We start from the raw sequence: 21105 nt of genomic DNA, 5'->3' as shown, positions 1-21105 counted from the left end.
CCGGAAAACGAGTTAAAAGATTATTTCCTTCAAGCAGTTGCTGAAGCAGTTCCGGAAATTACTACTGCAGATCAATTGTTTAAAGAAGCTACGTCTACGGAAATGACATGCGAGATACTAAAATATTATTTATTGCAGGTTGAATCCACCAAGAGTCGGAAGATGCCCTCCCAACCGCCAGTAAAAGCGTTCGTGCACTCGAGTCAAGGCACTGGCCGGCTGATCTGCAGAGGTTGTGGAATGGAGGGTCACACCAAGACCAACTGTCCCAACGAAGGCTTGAGGCAGTGTTATTACTGCCTCAAACTCGGTACTCATCTTGCACACGAGTGCAACAAGCGTAAAGCAGATGCGGAGAAGGGACAGACAACTACGATCAGCTACGGCCCACCCTCAAAGAGAGGGAGGTGGACAGGCCAAGGGAGCCGGCCTACTGCGAGCAGAGGCCGGACATCTGAGACGGCAGCGTCTGGCAGAGCGTGACCCCTGCCAACCGTGGAGCGAGAGGCACCAGAGGCGCATCAACCCGAGGCAGAGGCCGTGGACGTGGCGGATCACAGAGGGGTGCAGGCTACTCTAGGCATCAGCAGGGACATCGCTTCAAGCCGTCGCCGAGGAATACCAAGGTAACAGAGCGAAGTGCGGTAATAAAGAATTGCTAGAATTTATAGCGGACTCAGGTGCAACCGAGCACTTGAGCAGATCAAAGTTGTACTTCGACAAATTTGACTCTCGAGCGATTACTAAGGTAGATTGTGCGAACAAAGATAGCACCTTTAGGACTGACGGTAGTGGGTCAACTGAAGTTGTTACAGAGGATAAGAATACCTTTACCTTAAACAACATTTTGTATTCAAAAGATCTGTCATACAATCTGTTATCTTTGAGACGTTTCGTAGATCAGGGACTTGAGATTTACTTGAATAACAAAATCATTGATATTTATAATCCAGAACTAGATAAAAGAATTTTGACAGAAGAGTACAAGAAACTATTTTGGACTATTAAATTGATTTTAAGTAAAGATATAGCAACTAAAACTAATCATAAAATCATGTATAACACAAGAAGTAAAAAGAACTCTGTTAAAATAAACGACTCCGATTTAAACAAATCAGTACCGGGCAGGTCCAGTGTAGACAAGACTAGGGAACCTAATGATGTGGAAACGATAAAATAGATGTGAATAAAAATCACAATAAACCTAGAGAGGAAATTTCAGAAGCCATGTTATGGCATATCAGACTAGGACATGTATCTAAGAAATATTTACTTGTGTTAGCCAAGCAAAATGACAAATTAATAAATATTGAAAATATAAACAATGATAAGACTATACAAGATTGTCAAATTTGCATGCAAGCGAACAGTGTCAAATTTCCGTTTATAAGGATCAGAAATGGGGCAATGAGACCGTTATGGATAGTTCATGGAGATACTATGGGTCCCATCAGCCCAGAGTCACACCCAGGAAAATGTAAATTTGTTCTTGTTTTAATCGATGATGCAACTAGAGCTGCTTTAACTTATCCAATGCAAAGTAAAACTGAAGTGCCAGAGCACATATTATCATTTGTTAAAAGCCTTCGCAATTTGGTGGGTGCTGACGAAAAATTCTGTTATCTAAGATGCGACAGGGGGACAGAGTTTGTTTGTCAGGCTACTAGAGACGTCTTAGGAAAATACGGTGCAGAATTGCAACTGGTTTGTCCAGATACACCACAACACAACGGTGTTGCTGAAAGGTTTAATCGAACGCTAGAGAATAAAGTAAGAGCCATGATGCTCGACTCTGGCTTACCGCATTCATATTGGGATCTAGCTGTTAAAGTCAGTAGACATGGTGGCACCTTTGAGTAAAATCTTATCAAATCAGTCAGAATGCGTGAGTCAGGTCAAGCGTTTTGGATGCGCAGCATATTTGAAGATAGCCCGCAGCACAGAAACCAAGTTTTCGCCCCAAGCAAAGCAGGGATTTTTAGTTGGATATCTGAGTACAGGATACACGATACTGGTACCGAGTGAAAATAAATTATATAATTGTAAACATGTTAGGTTTGTAGAAAATTTAACGTATAAAGACTTTCAAAGTAAAAGTATAGAAAACAATCAATCAGAATTAACATTTGAAAAGGAATCATACTCTGAGATTGAGAAAGAGTTGACATTCGAAACAGTAGAATCAGTAGGAGAAGTCAAAAAGACAGTAGTTGAAGTAAAATCGAAAAGAGGTAGACCGAAAAAGAATCCCATAGCAATGTTCTTTTTAACTGAAGATCCTGAGATATATCCAAGAATTTGATTTTGATAGAGAATTTAGCGATCTTAAATATCATGCTCTTCTAGCGAAAATCTTAGGTGATCCACAAACGTTTAAACAGGCTGTAAACTCTCCAGAGAGAGAACACTGATTGGGAGCAATTAAATCAGAACTAGATTCTATTAAAGAAAAACAAGTATACACCGTAGTAGAAAGATCTAAAGTATCTATGAATAACTCAGGACCAAATATAATCGACTCCAGATGGGTCTTTAAGCGAAAAACAAATGAACAGGGCGAATCTAAATTCAAAGGTCGATTAGTTATTCGTGGTTTTAAAGATAAAAATGTGTATGACTTAAGTGAAACATACGCACAAGTATCCAGAATGTCACTGATAAGAGCCTTCTTCTCGATAGCCAATAAATTAAATTACACGATTAGACAACTCGATGTTGAAACTGCGTTCTTGTATGGTGACCTGTCAAAGGACATTTATATGGAAGTTCCAGAGGGAGTACAGATTACCAGTGATACCAGAAAAAGATTTCTATGGAAACTAAACAAGTCACTTTATGGATTAAAGATAAGTCCCAAGAAGTGGAATGATAAATTTTCAAGTGTAATGACTAAGCTAGGCTTTACATCAAATGATATAGATCCGTGCTTATACATTAAACACTCAGGTGTAGATACAATCCTTGTTATATTGTATGTTGACGACATACTGTTAGCTAGTTCAAACAACGAAGTCTTAAACAAGTTGAGCAAAAATTTAAGTGCAGAATTTAAAATGAAAGATCTCGGTACCCCCAAAGAATTTTTAGGGATCAAAATAGAAAGAGATCAAACCAAGCGAGTTATTAAGTTGAGCCAGACTAAATTCATAGAAAAGATGTTGAGTAGATTTGGTTTTAAAAGCTGTAGGCCGGTTAGTACACCAATGAGGCAACTTGAGGTCGCCAGCCATGATAGAAAAGAGAGGGAGGAAACTGAGTACACACTGGCTGAATCAGGAAAAGAGCAAATTCCTAATAGACTGTACAGAGAAGCTGTCGGATCTCTACTTTATTTGGCAAACGCAACGAGGCCAGACATGTCGTATGCGATAAATGTACTTAGTAGGCATCAGGTGAACCCTACTATACAAGAATGGAATATGGTTAAGAGAGTATTTCAATACTTGTCAGGAACACGAAACGATGAGTTAACATTCAATCGAACCGATAAGGGGCTGATAGCTTAGCAGACTGTAAAAATTCTCTGACCACGTGTGGCTACGTTATTTGACTGTTCGGTAACACAGTGGCGTGGAGAACGCACAAGCAGCAGAGCGTTGCTTTGTCCACTTGTCAATCAGAGTATGTCGCCATGAGCGAAACCTGTCAGGAGTGTATGTCCTAACATAACTCAGTGGCAATTATGCTAGAACGAAACTTATATCCACTGACATTATGCTGTGACAACATGGCAGCCATTTCTTGCGCTAAAGTAAATGCTGGTAATCGGTTAAGACATACGGTCGAAAGAAGGGAACATTATGTAAAAGAGTGTGTAAACAAGAATTACATTAAGATAGAATGGGTCAAATCTAAGAGTCAATTAGCAGACATATTTACAAAGGCTTTACCAAAGCAATTACATTATGAACAATTGAAAATTATTTTTAACATGTAATTAATAGATTTTGTGTTCATTTTAGAGTTTCCTGAAGAGACTGATGACGAGGTAGAAGTTGCAGAGCCATCCATAACAGAGGAGCCCTGGGAGGTCCTCAAGTGAGAGGGAGTGTTGAAGCTAGAGATGACCACTTGGTACTCTCCCACGTTCTGCGCATGCGCGGGCTCGCCGAGCCGCGCCGCTCGACTCGGCGTGCCAGTTCGCCGCTAGCCCTCCGAAAGAGCTCTCGTACTTTCCGAAGTTTCAATAAATCGTTTTTCCACGAGACCTTTTGCCTTTTGTTTTCTTTTTACGAGACTCACCCTACCTGATTCCAACACTATACAAATAAAATAAAGAGAATAGTGACTCTAAAAGAGAAAAAACTCATGTGAAAGAACGCACGCAAAACGCAAAGACGCGAGGTACCTTTTCCGCACGCAGAAAGGCAGGTCAGACAAATAGGTCGAAAAGCAAAAATATAATTGGACGCGGTGTTTCCTGGCCGAACAGTGTATAAAACTTATATACGGCCCTTGATTGAGTAATTATATACCACTTCTTAATGTATATACTTGATATCATTTGTGGAAGTTAATTAATTAGAAGTACGATTTTAGTTAACTAAATAGATTAAATTTATAAATGTCATATTATTCATTTTATATAGTCTTATGCATGACTTTATAATCAAATTGCAATTTGTTCTTGGCATCAGTATTTATACAAAGTGATATGCAAGGTACACACAGTAATCTAAAGAGTGCCTTGCGGTTTTTATTTTTTAGAAAACTATGATATGAATAATATGACATAATTTAATCTCAACTCATTAGTTAACTAAGATTATAGTTCTAATTTATTAGAGCAGAAAGGATTTAACTTCTTTTGTAAGTTGAAGTTAAGAAAACATTTACTGTTACTGTTAAAACTCACACTAGTCATGTCAAAAAACTCAATCAAGTTATATCAAAATTGTATAACAATAGGACTTTCCGATCCAGGATTCGAATAGGGGAAAGGGATAATAATGAGTCTGTTTGTATAATTCAATAATAATGGTACTGTATATTTTGTAACAAAACAATAGTTTGAAGGTTCAGATGTTAAATCCCGTCTGAAACAGAAATCAAGTATGCGAATTGTTAAGATTATTTCGCCTTTACAATCAGAATTGTTTAAACTAACGCGGTTAACAATATATTAGCGAGGCTACGCAATTACGGTACAATAACGATTATACGGTTGCGGCATCGATTTATCGGGTCGGTATCGATATTACGGAACGGTGACGGATTTTGAGGTTAGGATTTCATTCGGGTACTGCGGAGTCGTATGCGCACGGCTACCTTGATCCGAATGCGTCTCGAAATAACGGTTTTGATTGCCCTGTGTGCATAAAGTTGCGGTCGGAACGAATTAACAGTATTTTGAGGTTATCCCTCGGACTCGTAGAGTCGTGAGCGCACGGCTCTACGAATCATTGTCGCTCATTTCGCTTCCCTTTGCTCCTCTTCCCAAAAGGAGTCGTAAGATGTCGGCGTAAAGATGGTTCCGGCGGTTAGAGGTTAACCTCAAATTCACCAGGAAGTGAGCGCACGACCTGGTCAGTTGTCGGTGAGTGTTATTTGTTGTTATTTCCTCAACCCTGTGTGCTCACAGTGGCAAAGGGAGCAACAATACATTAGGATGTAGGTTAAAGGGTTTCGGCGACTCTGGGTATCGTCCACGTATGCTCACGTGGGCGAGACTCGGTGTCGTTCGGATGTTCCGGATTATTTCTCGTGCTCACGACAGTAATCCGGGATTCGGGCTACTAACTAGTCGTTCCGTGAGCTCACGAGATGATTTCGTCGGCGAGGATCTATATCTGGCTCTCCCTGCAGTATCGTCTGCTCACGGTACTGCCTGGATCGAAAGCTCGAGTAGTACTGCCCGTTGCGCCGCGCGGTCGGCCTTATAAAGCCGCACGGCGCGTATGTATATAGGTGCGTTCGCGGCGCTCCATGTGCGCCGCTCCCGCCACCTGATGCATTACGGCTGAGTTGCTTGTCGGCCGCCGCGGTCGGCTCTCCTGCGAACTTGCTTACGGTTGGTGCGCGCGCGCGCTCAATCCGCGTCGTGCGGACTCCCTTTTCGCTTGTTGCGCGCCCGCGCTTGCCTCGCGTGCAGAGTCTATTGCAGCCGCCTTCACGTGTGTTCATACGCGAGACTCGTGTCTCGTCACAATCGTTTTATTCTAATAAAATCCACCAAACAAATTTTGAATGTAATCATTAATGTTTGAGTAAAAGTTTAAAAATAAATACTTGGATATTTTATGTAATTGCATTAATTGGCTAACTGATTTTTTATCTATGAAAGGAAATGCACTGGAATGCACAATCACATACGGACATCAGCTTTATGGTCAGTCTTGCAAATTCAGATGACAACTCAAATCAAACAAACATATTCTCAGTTAATAGCTCTACTTCAACATTACTTCAGGTAATACAATAATATATTATTATTCTCTTATTATTATTCTTCCTTTTAATTATTAAGGGAAAGAAGAAAATATGGCAAAAAACAACTCGAAAATCTATCATATCTCACTATTATCATTAGCTTGTAAGGTAGGTACACTTTGCACTTCTTTTAAATAAGACTTATTAAGCCCTCTTTATTTTAGAATACAAACATCAACATATATGTCAAGTGCTTGACTAAAAATCTAGATACAATACAACTATTCTAAGGAATCTAGAGATTCCTTAGAATAGTTGTATTAAAATTATAAATCCCACCTCATTTGTCAGATAAAGATGACCTTGTAATGCTTCGACTAAGCTCTCAAACATATTTTTATGGCCTGGGATATATTTATGAAATTTCTTTAATAAGATTTTGTTAAAGTATTTCGACATTGACTAGCGCATTGTAGTCAAGGCTAATGACTGAAAAAGAAATAATGTTTTTTATTTTAAAGTTTTGTAAGATTTTCTCCTAAACAGACGTGCTATTTGAGATACTCCTCTTAACCAAGACCTTTCCAGGGACCCATTTCCTTAGAAACGCCTGGCTTTAAAAAAATTAAAATTGTATATAGTTGAACTTTAGAGGACTTGGTGCCTCTGAAGTCGTACTATATCCCACAAAAATCGCTCTTCACCACCTTTCCTTTCTTCCTAAAGAAATGGTAACTCGTGCAAAACATGGTATCAAGTGCATATTTTTGACGTAGTATTAGAATTACAATATAACCTACCAAGGCGTAGTATACGTAGCTAATAAATTTAATTTATATTTTTCACACTGTACTTTTTAGAAATGTCTTTCATGAGGTCTGAGGGGGCATGTTTAAGGTACATTTCAAGCCCGGGTAGAGTAAAGAAGACGGTCCGAATCTTTCACAAAGCCGTGGCAAGTGACTAAAAACACTTTTTTATATAATAAAATGTCATGAATTTTGGTCAGTGATTTTGTACGGTATATATATGATATTTTTCGGTAGAAATAGTGTATATTGTAAATATTTTCAGAAGATATTTTTTGTTTTTTAATTTACGTAAAAAGAAAACAATTTTATCAGACGAATATTTTGTTGTTTTTTGCAGGATTGAACCCAGGCTGGACCCCTTAAAGCTTACGGGGAATATTCTATCAAGATTCTAAGCAATATTTTCTAAAATCATCTGCAAAGATTCCAGGGAAGCTTTCCCGGAATATTACTACGACTGCAGTTTAAAGTTTTGTGTAATCTTAATGAAAGCTTCTGTAATATTATCTAAAAACGCTTCATGATCTCATGTTTGAATATTTTCTAATAGCTCAATATAGTATTTTATGAAGCATTTAGGAAACATATTTTTGTTATATTAATGAAAGTTACATTTATGCTACTTTAAGGGGATGTCGTCCCAAAAAACAGTTTTGAAAAAAAAGTTTTTTTGGACAAATATATTTTCTTTCGATTTTTTGAAGGATTTAACCCAGAGACTGGACCCCTTAAGAAGACTGGAGTAATGCGTATTTTATACTATGGAGTATATAGATATAATTTGATATTTCAATACTGTCCCGTACGCATACAATATCAGCAGTATTTTAATATTACATTTTGCTCAATATTTGCGATTCTTTTTGAGATTAAAAAATAATCTATATGCCTCAAATACTTTAGGACAGTTTGAAATAAACTAATGTACACAGTTTACTTCGAATGTCAGCTGAACTTACGAGTACATTATTTACTACTCGAAATAGTTAAAGTGTTGTATAAGGCTGCAAGTGACAATCATAACCGATTTGAATGGAAAAAATACGCTTGAAAAAAAAAGGAAGATTGAATTTACTCTCTCTCTCTCTCTCTCTCTCTCTCTCTCTCTCTCTCTCTCTCTCTCTCTCTCTCTCTCTCTCTCTCTCTCTTCCACTCTCCTGCAATATCAAATGCGGTGCGGGTGATTACGCCCTTTACAGCTCGGTTCGACAATTGTAGGTAAGCTTCGAAGCTGCTCGGGTTGTCCTTTGCGCCACGCAGGCTCTCTATTATTGTTCGTGGCACAATCGAGGTTTGTTTAAAATCTGAAGTCCGCTCAAGCGTCTTTCGGCCAGCTCGAGCGTCATTCGGTCCGATCGAGCGTCGTTTGTTCCGATCGAGCGTTTTTCGGTGCGATCGAACTTTCTTCGGAAACGTTCGAGCAATCCGTGGAAACATCGAAGCGGCGCGATCAACTCCGAGCGCTTCGGAAGAGTTCTGATTGCTTCCGAAGAGTTCTGATCGACCCTGAACGACCCCTAGTATAAAATACGCATTACTCCAGTCTTATTAATAGACAGCGAAAGAGAAAAAAACACACATCCATACAGACATTTTCTAAAAGCACTTTATTTGATTTTCTAACACACCGAAATTATTTTCTAGAAGTTTTGACGAAACTCAAAGTTATACTATTAGAAAGCTTCCACTCGGAGGAAGCAAATATATGTTTCATGAAAATTTTTTCCTTTCACGTAAATTAAAAAACAAAAAATATTTACTGAAGATATTTACAATATAAACTATTTCTACCGAAAAAAATATATATATACCATACAAAATCACTGACCAAAATTCATTATATTTTACTAAAAATTCAAAGTACGTAAATATTCCAGAACATTATATATTTTATAAGACAAAAAAAATATTGCAAAAGAGAAAAAATGTAAAGAAAATATTACAATTAGTAGATTAAATGTATTTTTACCTAAAGATCACGAAAGACATAAATTACAGTACATATAAAGACACTGCTATTGCGATGGGTTTATTAGAACATGATTCTTAAATTAGAGATATTTTTGAAGAAGCAAGCACTGTCATGTTACTAATTCAGTTAAGACAGTTTTTTGTATGGTTTTTACTTTCAGAAATTATTTGAGGTGATGATATATCGTCGGTCCCTACGAAGAGTAGTACGGTTCAGATTTGCTACGAAGACTAGTACGGTTCAGATTTGCCGCGAAGACTAGTTACATTTCAGATCTTTTCCACATGAAAAAATCTAATTGTTTTAGAGATAAACAAATATTTATTTTGGTCAAAATTAATAAAATTGCAATATTTCTAAAGTTGCCAAAAAATGTTTGAAAAATTTCGAAATTTATATTAAGAATAAACACAAAAATAGTTTTACAGAAGATTTTACTAAAAATGAACTAACAGTACATTTTGAGTAAGTTAATTGTACCAAATTCGTGTTATTTCTGTGTAGGGGGAAGTATGCAAATTTTTAAAAATAACATTAAAATGAACGATTTTTACGTTATGTTGTGGGGGGGGGGGGGGGCAAGTAAGGGAGGTCAGAGTTGATCGCGCCGCTTCGGAAGAGTTCTGATCGCTTCCGAAGAGTTCTGATTGACCCTGAATGACCCCTAGTATAAAATACGCATTACTCCAGTCTTCTTAATAAACAGTGCGTTTCGCAATAGTATCGATCTGACTTGAACGCTCGATAATAATTTAATATTTTTACTAATGACAAGATTTTTTACGTACTCGTTTAATCACCTCTCTGCGTACACGAAACAAAGGAAAATTCAAATGATTTAAACTAATCGTTCGCGGTTAATCATGTATTATATAAAATATAAGAGGTCGCTGAAGTACGAATGAAGTATGCGATAATTCTAATAGAGCTCCCTGGTGTCTCTGGGGGCATCAAAATCAGAACCTGTCTGACTGCAATTCACTTCACTGCATACCTAGAGACCTTGTACAAACTATTAACAAAAACGAACATCCTCGGTCATTCGAAGAGACGCGGACCTTCTCTAGACATTTTATTGTCATTATTAATATTATTACAATATTATTGTCTTTTGGGGTATTAAATACCTTACAGACTGTTTCTATCTGCATACGTTTTTTTCTCCCATTATACAAGCACGAATTATTATTATACTTTCGATTTTACCAGAATCAATGCATATTACTTAATTCTATTTGTAGAGTAGCACTGCAATGTTATCAGTTTGATGTTTCCGTGTCAACATAAAGACACGGAATATTTACACATGATCCATAATTATATTATTTATGTTATTTAAATATTCTTTATTCTCTGATGATTTATAACGACGGGTTTGCATAAGTAGTAGAGAAATACGAAAACTAGTGAAAATATTAAGCAGACATCAGCATATGTATGATTGAATTTCAGAAATCGTCAGCATAAGTCATGTTAAACTGACACACACACACACACACACACATATATATATATAGTTATTTTGGCCATACTCCCCCCACCCTCTTCCAGCCCCCCACGCTCCCTCCCCTACTTGGCCCCCCCACAAAATAACGTAAAAATCGTTCATTTTAATGTTATTTTTAAAAATTTGCATACTTCTCCCTACACAGAAATAACACGAATTTGGTACAATTAACTTACTCAAAATGTACTGTTAGTTCATTTTTAGTAAAATCTTCTGTAAAACTATTTTTGTGTTTATTCTTAATATAAATTTCGAAATTTTTCAAACATTTTTTGGCAACTTTAGAAATATTGCAATTATTAATTTTGACCAAAATAAATATTTGTTTATCTCTAAAACAATTAGATTTTTTCATGTGGAAAAGATCTGAAATGCACTAGTCTTCGCGGCAAATCTGAACCGTACTAGTCTCCGTAGCAAATCTGAACCATACTACTCTTCGTAGGGACCGACGATATATCATCACCTCAAATAATTTCTGAAAGTTTTGATTTTTAATTTACGTGTAAAGAAAAAATTTTCATGAAACATATATTTGCTTCCTCCGAGAGGAAGCTTTCTAATAGTACAATTTTGAGTTTCGTCAAAACTGTTGTTCCCTCTTCCAGACATGCATTGTACAAGTCTACGAAGGCAAATCTGAACCGTACTAGTCTCCGTAGCAAATCTGAACCATACTACTCTTCGTAGGGACCGACGATATATCATCACCTCAAATAATTTCTGAAAGTTTTGTTTTTTAATTTACGTGTAAAGAAAAAATTTTCATGAAACATATATTTGCTTCCTCCGAGAGGAAGCTTTCTAATAGTACAATTTTGAGTTTCGTCAAAACTGTTGTTCCCTTTTCCAGACATGCATTGTACAAGTCTACGAAGACCTCTGGATGAGCATGGATGGCATGCTTCAATGCAATATTGATAATGCCATCCGGCCCTGGGGCCTTGTTGTTTCCTTTTGCAGGCGGCTAACAATTCCTTAATCGTGATCGATGGAACAGCCTCTGCATTCGTACCTCTTACGATGACACTTGGCTCTTCCAGTTGCCTGAGAAACAGTGTGGTCACTACCCGGTATAATAGTTCCGGGCATTTTGGAGGGGGTACGTAGCTTTCTTTAATCTTCTTCATTACTATTTTGTAAGGTCGACCCCTAGGGTCCTGTTCGACCTCATCCTGTAGTTCTTTGAGTCACCGTCGTTTGTTTTTGCGGATTGTCTTCTTAAGCTTCCTCTTAGCGTCCTTCATTTCTTGTCCGCGGGCATCTACTATTTCCTGGCCTCTTCCGGTTTTATAGTATTACTTTTTGCCCGTTGTTCTCTTCTTCTGGTCCGGTGACACTCGCTGCGCACACTCACAACCTCTTTGTCCCACCAATATACTGGTGGTGGAGAGAGAGAGAGAGAGAGAGAGAGAGAGAGAGAGAGAGAGAGAGAGAGAGAGAGAGCATAGCTTCAGCAGCTCTCGTAGTCACGTGATGCTTACATACATATCATAAGTGGGGAGACGTACATATGTGTATTTGTGGCGTGCGCTTACCAGTCGTTGCGCGTCGTATTACAATACGTTATATTTGTTGCTAGGCTTGTACTTTTACAATAAATAAGCAAATCCCATTCTTTCTTCTGATTCCAACAGTGCATATATAAATCTTCATGATTTCATACTTCTCTGATTAAATACTTTTACCATATAAAAGTACTAGCCTTTCAACACACCTTCTTACCTTTGTAATAATCAAGGTTATGATACTTATTATTTAGGACGGACTAGATTTTCATCGCACCTCGCCTCGTCTCACCTCACTCAATAAATTGTACAGTCACAATTAAACCGTGTGAATTTATTGAGCCTGCTCCATCGTCCCCTATTTCCACATTAAATCCCATCAGGTTATGGGCCCAGGATCTATTCAACGGAAATCTAAAAAAGTGCTCTGTTGCCGAAAGGACTTTGGAACCGGGTGTCCTTGAAGAGTCCTTGAAGTGTCTTTCAAGATTTCAAAGGTAAGAACGCAGTAAATTTCAAGAAATGGCGAGCCGAACCCACATGTCGCCGTTCCAATTGCTGGATAAGCTAATTGGAAGAGAAAATTACCGATCGTGGGCAGTCGCGATGCGTGCGTACTTGGAGAGTGAAGAGCTATGGGATACGGTTGAGGCACCCGCTGGCGGTCAGATACATACAGACCCCAAGAAGCTCGCCAAGGCGCGAGGCCGCATGGTATTAGCGGTATCGCCGGACTTGTTTCCGTACCTGGAGAACGCGCTTGCTAGACTGGGACGAGCTTGCCAGAACATAGGACGACAGGGGCCTGGCACGAAAAGTAAATATACTCCAAGAAGCTGCTACCACAAGACTTGAAAATTGTCGGTCTATGGAAGATTATGTGACCCGCGTCATTTCTGCGACGAAGAAGCTTGTTGCCATAGGCATGGCATTGCCAGAAGATCTAGTTGGAGCCATCATACTCGCGGGATTGCCGACAGAGTATAAGCCGATGATTATGGCGCTCAGCAGTTCAGGTACGCCGATAACGGGAGATTTTATTAAAAACAAATTATTGGAAGAGTCGCAAAGTTCGGTGGATCCATTAGATTTTGAATCGCGTGGGTTACACGCGCAGGCACAAGCAGCGCATTTCGGGTCTAGCGCACACAGAGGGCGCGGCGGTGGCCGAAAATCGCGAGGATCGTCGCGACGAAACGTGCGATGCTACAACTGCAACAGAATCGGGCATTACTTCAACAAATGTAAAGAGCCAATACGTCATCAAAGCAACGCGTGCATGATAGCTGCAGAAGGTGACAGTGATGCCGAGAAGACCATGTGTGCGCTCTTCGTCTCGTCGCCAACGAGACATGCTCACACGGCTCGACTTGAAGCTTTTTCATCCGACTCCTAAACCGCAGTTCCAAGCGCGAGCGCCAATGACGCATGGCTTGTTCTTGCTCTGTCAGGTGTTGCTGCAGACCAAGAATGGATCCTGGACTCAGGTACTTCTACTCATATGTGTAGTGAGGGAAACAACCTGCTGAACATCCGTGCGCCGAGAATCGCGACAGTCACTGCTGCTAACAAATCAAGAATACAAGTGCAGTGTGAAGGAGATCTCTACCTGAATAACAGTGGCCCCGTAGGTCGAAGGAAGATTTTGTTGCAAAATGTATTGCATGTTCCTGGCCTAACAGCTAACCTTGTGTCTGTAAGTGCCATTGTCAGACAAGGTGGCGTAGTATCTTTCCAAGGAGAAAAGTGTCAGGTGAAAAATCGCAACAAATCAGTGGTTCTGGAAGGAGTTTTAAATGCAAATAAAATCTACAGACTCAATTTGCAGTCAGGCTCCCACACATCCAACATAGCTGGCACAGCCGTTGTTTTTGGAGTACACCAGGAGTGCAGCATGGTCCTTTGGCATCGTCAAATGGCTCATCTAAACCAGATTTATTTGAAGAAACTCAGGAATGCAGCTCTTGGAGTCAAGTTTGCGGATAATCAGCTTTAACAGTGTGAGATTTACGTGGCAGGCAAACTGACAAATAAGCCATTTCGAGCTGTCAATAGTAGAGCACCAGGATTGCTGTAGTTAGTGCATAGTGATGTGTATGGAGTGGAAGATCTGTCACTTGGCAAGGCAAAATATTTCATAACTTTCCTGGATGATCACAGCAAGAAGCTTTTTGTGTACATTCTCCAGCGCAAGGATCAGGTTCCTCAGATAGTGCAGAATTTTGTCGACTTAGTCGAGAACCAGACTAACCACAAGTTAAAGGTACTGAGAACGGACAATGGCAAGAAGTATGTTAACAGGGCTCTGAAGAAGTTTCTTGACAGCAAGGGGATGAAGCATAAAACCTCGATAGCCTACCCACCGCAGTCAAATAGTCATGCTGAGAGGATGAACAGAGTATTGCTGGAGAAAGGTGTATGCTGGCTGAATCGTCGCTGACAAAGAGTTTTTGGGCTGAAGCCATGTCGATAGCCTGCTTTCTTTCAAACAGAAGTCCTAAGAAGTCCTTGGATGGCAAAACTCCAGAAGAAGTGTGGACTGGACTCAAGTCTGATCTCTCAGCTGTGCGAGTATTTGGATGTCGCGCCAGGTCATTCATTCCCAGTAAATTCAGAAGAAAAACAGATCCCACGTCGAAGCCTGTCATCATGCTGGGATACTGCGACAACCAGAAGGGCTATCGACTGTGGAGTCCAGGTGAAAGAAAGGTTATTACACACAGCAACGTAGAGTTTTTTGAAGAGTAGCAGACAGCTGCGCCAGATCAGAAGATTTGTTTGCCTGTTGATCAGAAAATTTTAGATGAAGACTTAGAAAATAAACTAGATATAGAAAAACCCGTACCTGTAAATAGTAAACTAGATGTAGAAGAACCCGTGCCTGTAAATGGTAAACTAGATGTACCTAAACTTAAGAAGCTTAAAAGGAGTCTGCTTTTAGATGAAATTCCGGATGAAGGTGAACCTGCAAAGAAAATCTTGAGAGAAGACTTACCTGTTCAAGAAGCCATGGATGTCGACAAAGTAGACCAAGCTGAGGTCAAGGAAGTTCGCAAAAAAAAAAAACAAGTAAACTAGCTGATAAGCAACCTTGTTCTAACCTCTCTTGACCCTTAACCAGGTCAGTCTTGAACAGGCAGCAAGAGCAGCAGCAGCTGAACGACGGAAAAAGCTCTGATGAAGAGTTCAAGGATGCTCCTGCCAGAAGATCACAGCGAAGGAGAGAGAAGCCAAGACACCTAGACGACTATGTCATGTACTCAGCAATAACTCAACAGGGTGAATCCAGAAGCTACTTGGAAGCTGTCTCATGCCCCGAGTCAGATCAATGGAAGCAAGCCATGGTAGAAGAGTTTTCATCTATTATCAAGAATCAAACCTGGGAACTGTGTAGTTTGCCTGCAGGTCAGCCAGTCGTTGGTAGTAAATGGATCTACAAAAAAAAGAAATCAGCTAATGGAAGCACCCGCTATTAGGCCAGACTGGTTGCCAGGGGTTTTTCACATCAGAAAGGAGTCAACTACACAGAAACGTATTCACCGGTGGTTCGATTCACCTCTCTTCGCCTGCTATTCGCTTATGCTGCGAGAATGAATCTTGACATTTACCATCTAGATGTTGAGACTGCTTTTCTGCATAGTGATATGGCTGAAACCAGCAGCCAATGGGCTACGTCCCTAAAGGAAAATAGGACCAGGTTTGTTTGCTTAAGAAAGCTATATACGGCTTAAAGCAGGGAAGCAGAAACTGGAACCAGAACCTGGACGGTGCCCTGAAGAGTATAAATTTAATACAGTCAAGGCTCGACTCCTGTATTTACACATCCAACAAAATTATAATTGTAGCTTTATTTGTAGATGATCTGATTGTCTTTACCAACAGCATTGACTTCTTGCGAATAGTCAAAGAAGGTGTCTTGGTATCACATTGAGCTGGACCAGACTGACTACATTGACGAGTTGCTGCAAAACTTTGGCATGGTGGACTGGAGAAGGGTGAGCGTGACATCTATGGAAAAAGATGGTACAACCAACATGAGTTCGACGTCACGAAGCAACTTCGATCCAACCTCAGTGCCATATCAAAATGTGGTAGAAGCTTTGCTGTATCTGGTGCAGGCGACAATACCGGACCTGGTCCATGTATTAGGCGAGAATAATCATGTATAGACGATGCTGGACAGCCTACACGTACGTTAGGTACGTACATTAGCATAATTGAGCTAAGAATGTATAATACTTAATTTAAAATACAATAAAATTATAATGGAGAATATTTTATTTCAGAGAATGACGAATTAAAAAAAGTTTTTACGGTGGATAAGCTTCCTACGTAAAACAAGAAGAAACACTTTGAAGGCTCATCTGCATATTTTATTAATGACATGATTCAAGCCCTAGAGAAAAAAGAAAACGAAAAAGTTCTTAAAGAACAAGAAATTTTGCTGAACAAACAAAAGCGAGAAAAAAATAAATTAATAAAGGCAAAAGAAATGGATATCAATAACTCATTGAAGAAAACGAAGATCAAATCATTACAACAAAAAAAGGATTGTCGGCTGAAATAAAAAATTTAAAAGCAGTGATTAAAGCTAAGAATGTAAAAGAAAATATTGAAACCCTTAAAAGAAAATTAGAAGATCAGAATCGACAATTTGAAGAAACGAGGAAGTCTATTAACTTCCATGAAATGGAAGCTTTAGCTCACAAGATTTAAATAAAAAAAAAGTTTGTAATATTGTTATTCTAATCGTTTGAAGCAGTTCATGTAATTGTTCTAGTCTTCAGATCTCTTTATATTTAATAAGGCTCGTTTAAAACGTTAATGCGATGAAAAATATGTCTTGCTATGCTAAATTTTATTTGTATTAATTGAAAATAATAAAAATTGTATAATAGTGCATTATTGTTTATTTTCCTAGCCATTTGTTTTATATTTATAATTATTTACGTAGACGGTGTCCAATTATAAGTTCCAATTGTTGTGATCGCAAAACATTCACTTTTAATACAATTTTAAAATAATAATAAATTGAAATTGTTAATTTCAAAAGGTACCCGTACGATATATTCTACTTTAATCACCTATTCAACGCGTGATTTGTTGCTTAACTAAACTTTTTTTAATTTTGTTGAAGCATCCAATTATTGGTACCCGTTCTTGCATTCTCGCGGTTATTTGTATAGCTGTCCAATTACTGGGCATTTATAAGGATACAACATTTAAATTAATTTATTGTTTGATTTTATAATTTATATACCAAATTTTTTTTCTTAAAGATGGATAAATGTCTGGACTACATTGTAGAATTGACTGTATCCCAATAATTGTTATATAATTCGCCAAAAATGTCATTTGAACACATTAGGTTAAGAAATGTGTCTGATTATTGGGTTTTTACCTTATAAGTTTTCTGATTCTGGATTCGGGAAAAATTTTTTTTTATTATTCTGACGGCCTTACGATTTTACGGCCTTGTTATAGCCATTTTTGAACAATATTTTTGCATTTTTTTATGATATGATTTATACAATATATTCAATAATAGTGTATCTGAAAGATCATAAAACTATCTAATTTTTCTTACAAGATTTTCCAGATTGACCGTTCAATTCAATTTTTTCAATAAAATCATCTCTAAAAATAAATGGTTAAACGTTTCGAAAAAATTCATGACAATAAACATCAACGATATCTACTTGCTATAGAAATTTTAAGCCTTTTTGTCGACTAATTTTCAAATTAAAAATCGAAAACTAAAAAATATGGATTTTCTACGTCATAAGATTACGAGAGTAAAAAGGCTCTATTTTAGTTGAAATTCTAGGAAAATATCGATCTTTTGATCAACTCGGCTAGGTTTTTTTTTCAGCTTATGAAACCGATTAGTTTAAACGGTATTAGGATTGAAATTCTTTGTCTCTCATCCTATACGCTGTATAACTGAAAATTACTATTTTTGTTAAACCTTATAACTAACTAAATTCAGAATATTTTGAGAACATTCATGATTTTATGAGGTTATGAGGACCCTCTAGTATTTAAAATAATGTCTCTAGTCGCGTGTCTAACTTCCTCTACTTTCTTTACCGTGTCTGTTACCTCTCTAACGGCCCCTATGGTGGATCGTCCTTTTCTAAAGCCATACTGTTTATCGAAAAGGTCTCCTGCTTTGCGTATAGCACTTAGTATTCGCGGTTTAACCAGTGCTTCCCCGTCTATCCCATTGTGTCTAAAAGACTCAGTGGCCTATAGGAAGTATCCGTATCCGCTTCTTTTTTCGGCTTTTCAATCAGTACAAGTCTTGCTCTTTTCCACCGCGAGCTAAAAACTCCCTGCACCAGGCACTGGTTGTACATCTCCAAGAGCAGCTCAGGCCGTTGAGACGCGACGATCCTGAGCATTTCCGCAGGGATGCCATCCAGTCCCGGTGCTCTGCCACTCTTAAGGAACGAAGTTGCCGCGATGAGTTCGCCTTCTGTAAAAAGAGGTATCTCGTCTGCCGATATTTCCGTCGCTTCTGTCTAGGGCCTGATGGGATGTGTGGGGAACAGCCCATCGATTACTTTTTCCATCGTTTCATCTTCCATGGATCCCGTACGTTTCATTTCGCCCATCTTTCGTGTAACAATCGCGTATCCATCGCCGAATGGATCTTTCTCAACGTCGTCGATGATCTTCGTACAGCAGCGGTGCTTGCTCTCTTTTATCGCGTCTCTGAGAATTTTTCGCGATTCGTCGACTGCGAGTAAGTAGCGCTGAGCCTTTTTTCTGTATCGCGCCAGCGGTAGCAGCGGCTACAGCTTTGCGACTTGGTGCAACGGCACCGAGTAACGGCCTTCTCGTTCGCGCGCGTAAGCTTCGCGAGATACTCTCCACGCCGAGTAGAATTTGAGGTGACTCGGCGCACGTTTGTATAGAGAAAATATTGACCGCACAATATATCATTATTTTATTTGATTTTAATCGGAATTAGATTTATTTTCCCGGCTTGTTCTCTCCCGTTCCCTACGTCCTCATCGCGAATACAGCCGCCTCCGCGGGCGTTGCAACAAGCGGTTGCAACGCAAAACTGAGAAGCCGGCTCCGCACAGGAGAGTGCGGAGAGGTAGCACACGTGCGAACACGACGTTCGCGAAGCAGCTCTAGCAGCGAGCTGCGTTGCAACGCGGGTAAATCACGGACATTGAGACAGTTCTCCGTCGCACCGAGAGATTGTGATCCAGTTGAATATCACCGAGTTTTCCCCCGAAAGTGAACCCCGTTACAATATATATATATATATATATATATATATATATATATATATATATATATATATATATATATATATATATTGAAACGGTCACGACTCTTCTTGGTCTTGTGCGCGTATAAGATTTTAGTTTTTTGAGGAGAGCAATGATCATTTACTGATCTGCATCTAAATTCTGACAGCAGATCACAAATAGAAATTTGATTTTATATAAAAGTATATTCTTATAATATATGACTAGCAAAGAACGCTCGCTTAGCTCGCGATTTACATATTGATTAAAATGATATTCAATCATTCGATGTATCATTATTAAATATACTGTTAAATATAAGATGTATCTTCGATGATAATTAATTTTTGTAGAACGTTTTTGAAATGGTTCAATTAGATTGTCGGATTAAAAAATTTCAATTAATTAAAGAGCACGATTTCAAAAATGTTTCATAAGAATTAACTATACTGCCGAGTGTAAATAAATTTATTTAATACAACCAACATTTTATAACAGTAGATATTACTAGTTTTAATACATGCATATTCGAATAAGGTTTTACTATTTAAAAAGTATATTATCAAATATATATATATATATATATACAGGGTGAGTCATTTTAATCTTTAATCTCAATTATCTCGTTGGCAAAGCATGCCAGCGAAAAAAGTTTCGGGTAAAAGTTTTAGGATTTTTCCCTGGCTATCTGATGATGACCTTGACAATGTCATTGAGCATGACCTTCAAGGTCATTTGAAGGTCAAGTCGATTTTTTCAAATAGAAACCCCTACTTTTGGCACCAGAAATGGAAAAAGCGGGAAATTTTACGTTCGAACATGTGATTTTGGAAACAAATCATCTTTTGTGCGGAAATTACCTTTGACATCAGCCGAACCCAGGATGCACCATCGAGGAGGTTGTCAAAAGGATTTAGCATCCCATTTTTTGTTTTTTGTTTTATTTTTTTTTGTATTTTTTTTATTTGTTTTTTTTTGTTTTTTCCCTTTTTGTTATTTTTTTGGTATTTTTATGGAATGTTAACTGGAGTTAACCATTGATTAATTGTTCGAAATTACCGCCGTTTTGTTGGTGCAAAGATCAAGTCGAGCTCTGAATTGTCTTATGGTTTTAAGTAGAACATCTCGAGGGATTGCTGCACAAGCTGTACGAATGCGTTCGATCATATTATCTCGCGTTGTTGGCCGTTGAGCATAAACAACATTCTTAAGATATCCCCATAAGTAAAAATCGGGAGGGGTTAAATCAGGTGAACGAGGGGGCCAGGCAACTGGGCCACCTCGCCCAATCCACCTGCCATTGTAGCGGGTGTTTAAATAATCACGTACAATGCGTGCATAATGTGGTGGTGCTCCATCTAATTGGATCCACATTCTTAGCCTTGTGGCTAGGTCTACATTTTCTAGTAATTCAGGTAAAATGTCTCGAAGTAATCTCAAAAAGTTTACCCCATTCACGTTCTCTTCAAAGAAATAAGGACCAATCAAATAGCCATTGATGATTCCACACCAGATCATAACACTCCAGCGGTGTTGATTGTCTATGGGCCTGAACCAATGAGGATTTTCATCTGACCAATAATGGCAATTATGTCTATTCAATTCTCCAGTGTTTCTGAATGTTGATTCATCTGAAAAAAGAACGTGCCTAAAAAAGTCTTGATCTTGT

General features: G+C 38.6%; 1 protein-coding gene across 6 annotated transcripts in view; it reads left to right on the top strand.

Moving 5' to 3' along the window:
- LOC103317603 (nuclear receptor subfamily 2 group E member 1) overlaps positions 1-21105 on the top strand; it is a 628264-nt gene that overhangs the window by 478508 nt on the left and 128651 nt on the right. For all 6 annotated transcript variants that reach the window (XM_031928793.1, XM_031928795.1, XM_031928792.1 and 3 more), the window contains one exon: positions 6284-6409. In XM_031928793.1, coding sequence (XP_031784653.1) covers positions 6284-6409 — 126 coding nt within the window. The remainder of the gene's footprint in view (positions 1-6283; positions 6410-21105) is intronic.

The sequence above is a fragment of the Nasonia vitripennis genome, chromosome 4, assembly GCF_009193385.2.
Source record: "Nasonia vitripennis strain AsymCx chromosome 4, Nvit_psr_1.1, whole genome shotgun sequence".
Lineage (NCBI taxonomy): Eukaryota > Metazoa > Arthropoda > Insecta > Hymenoptera > Pteromalidae > Nasonia > Nasonia vitripennis.
This window is presented reverse-complemented; position numbering and strand designations above follow the sequence as displayed.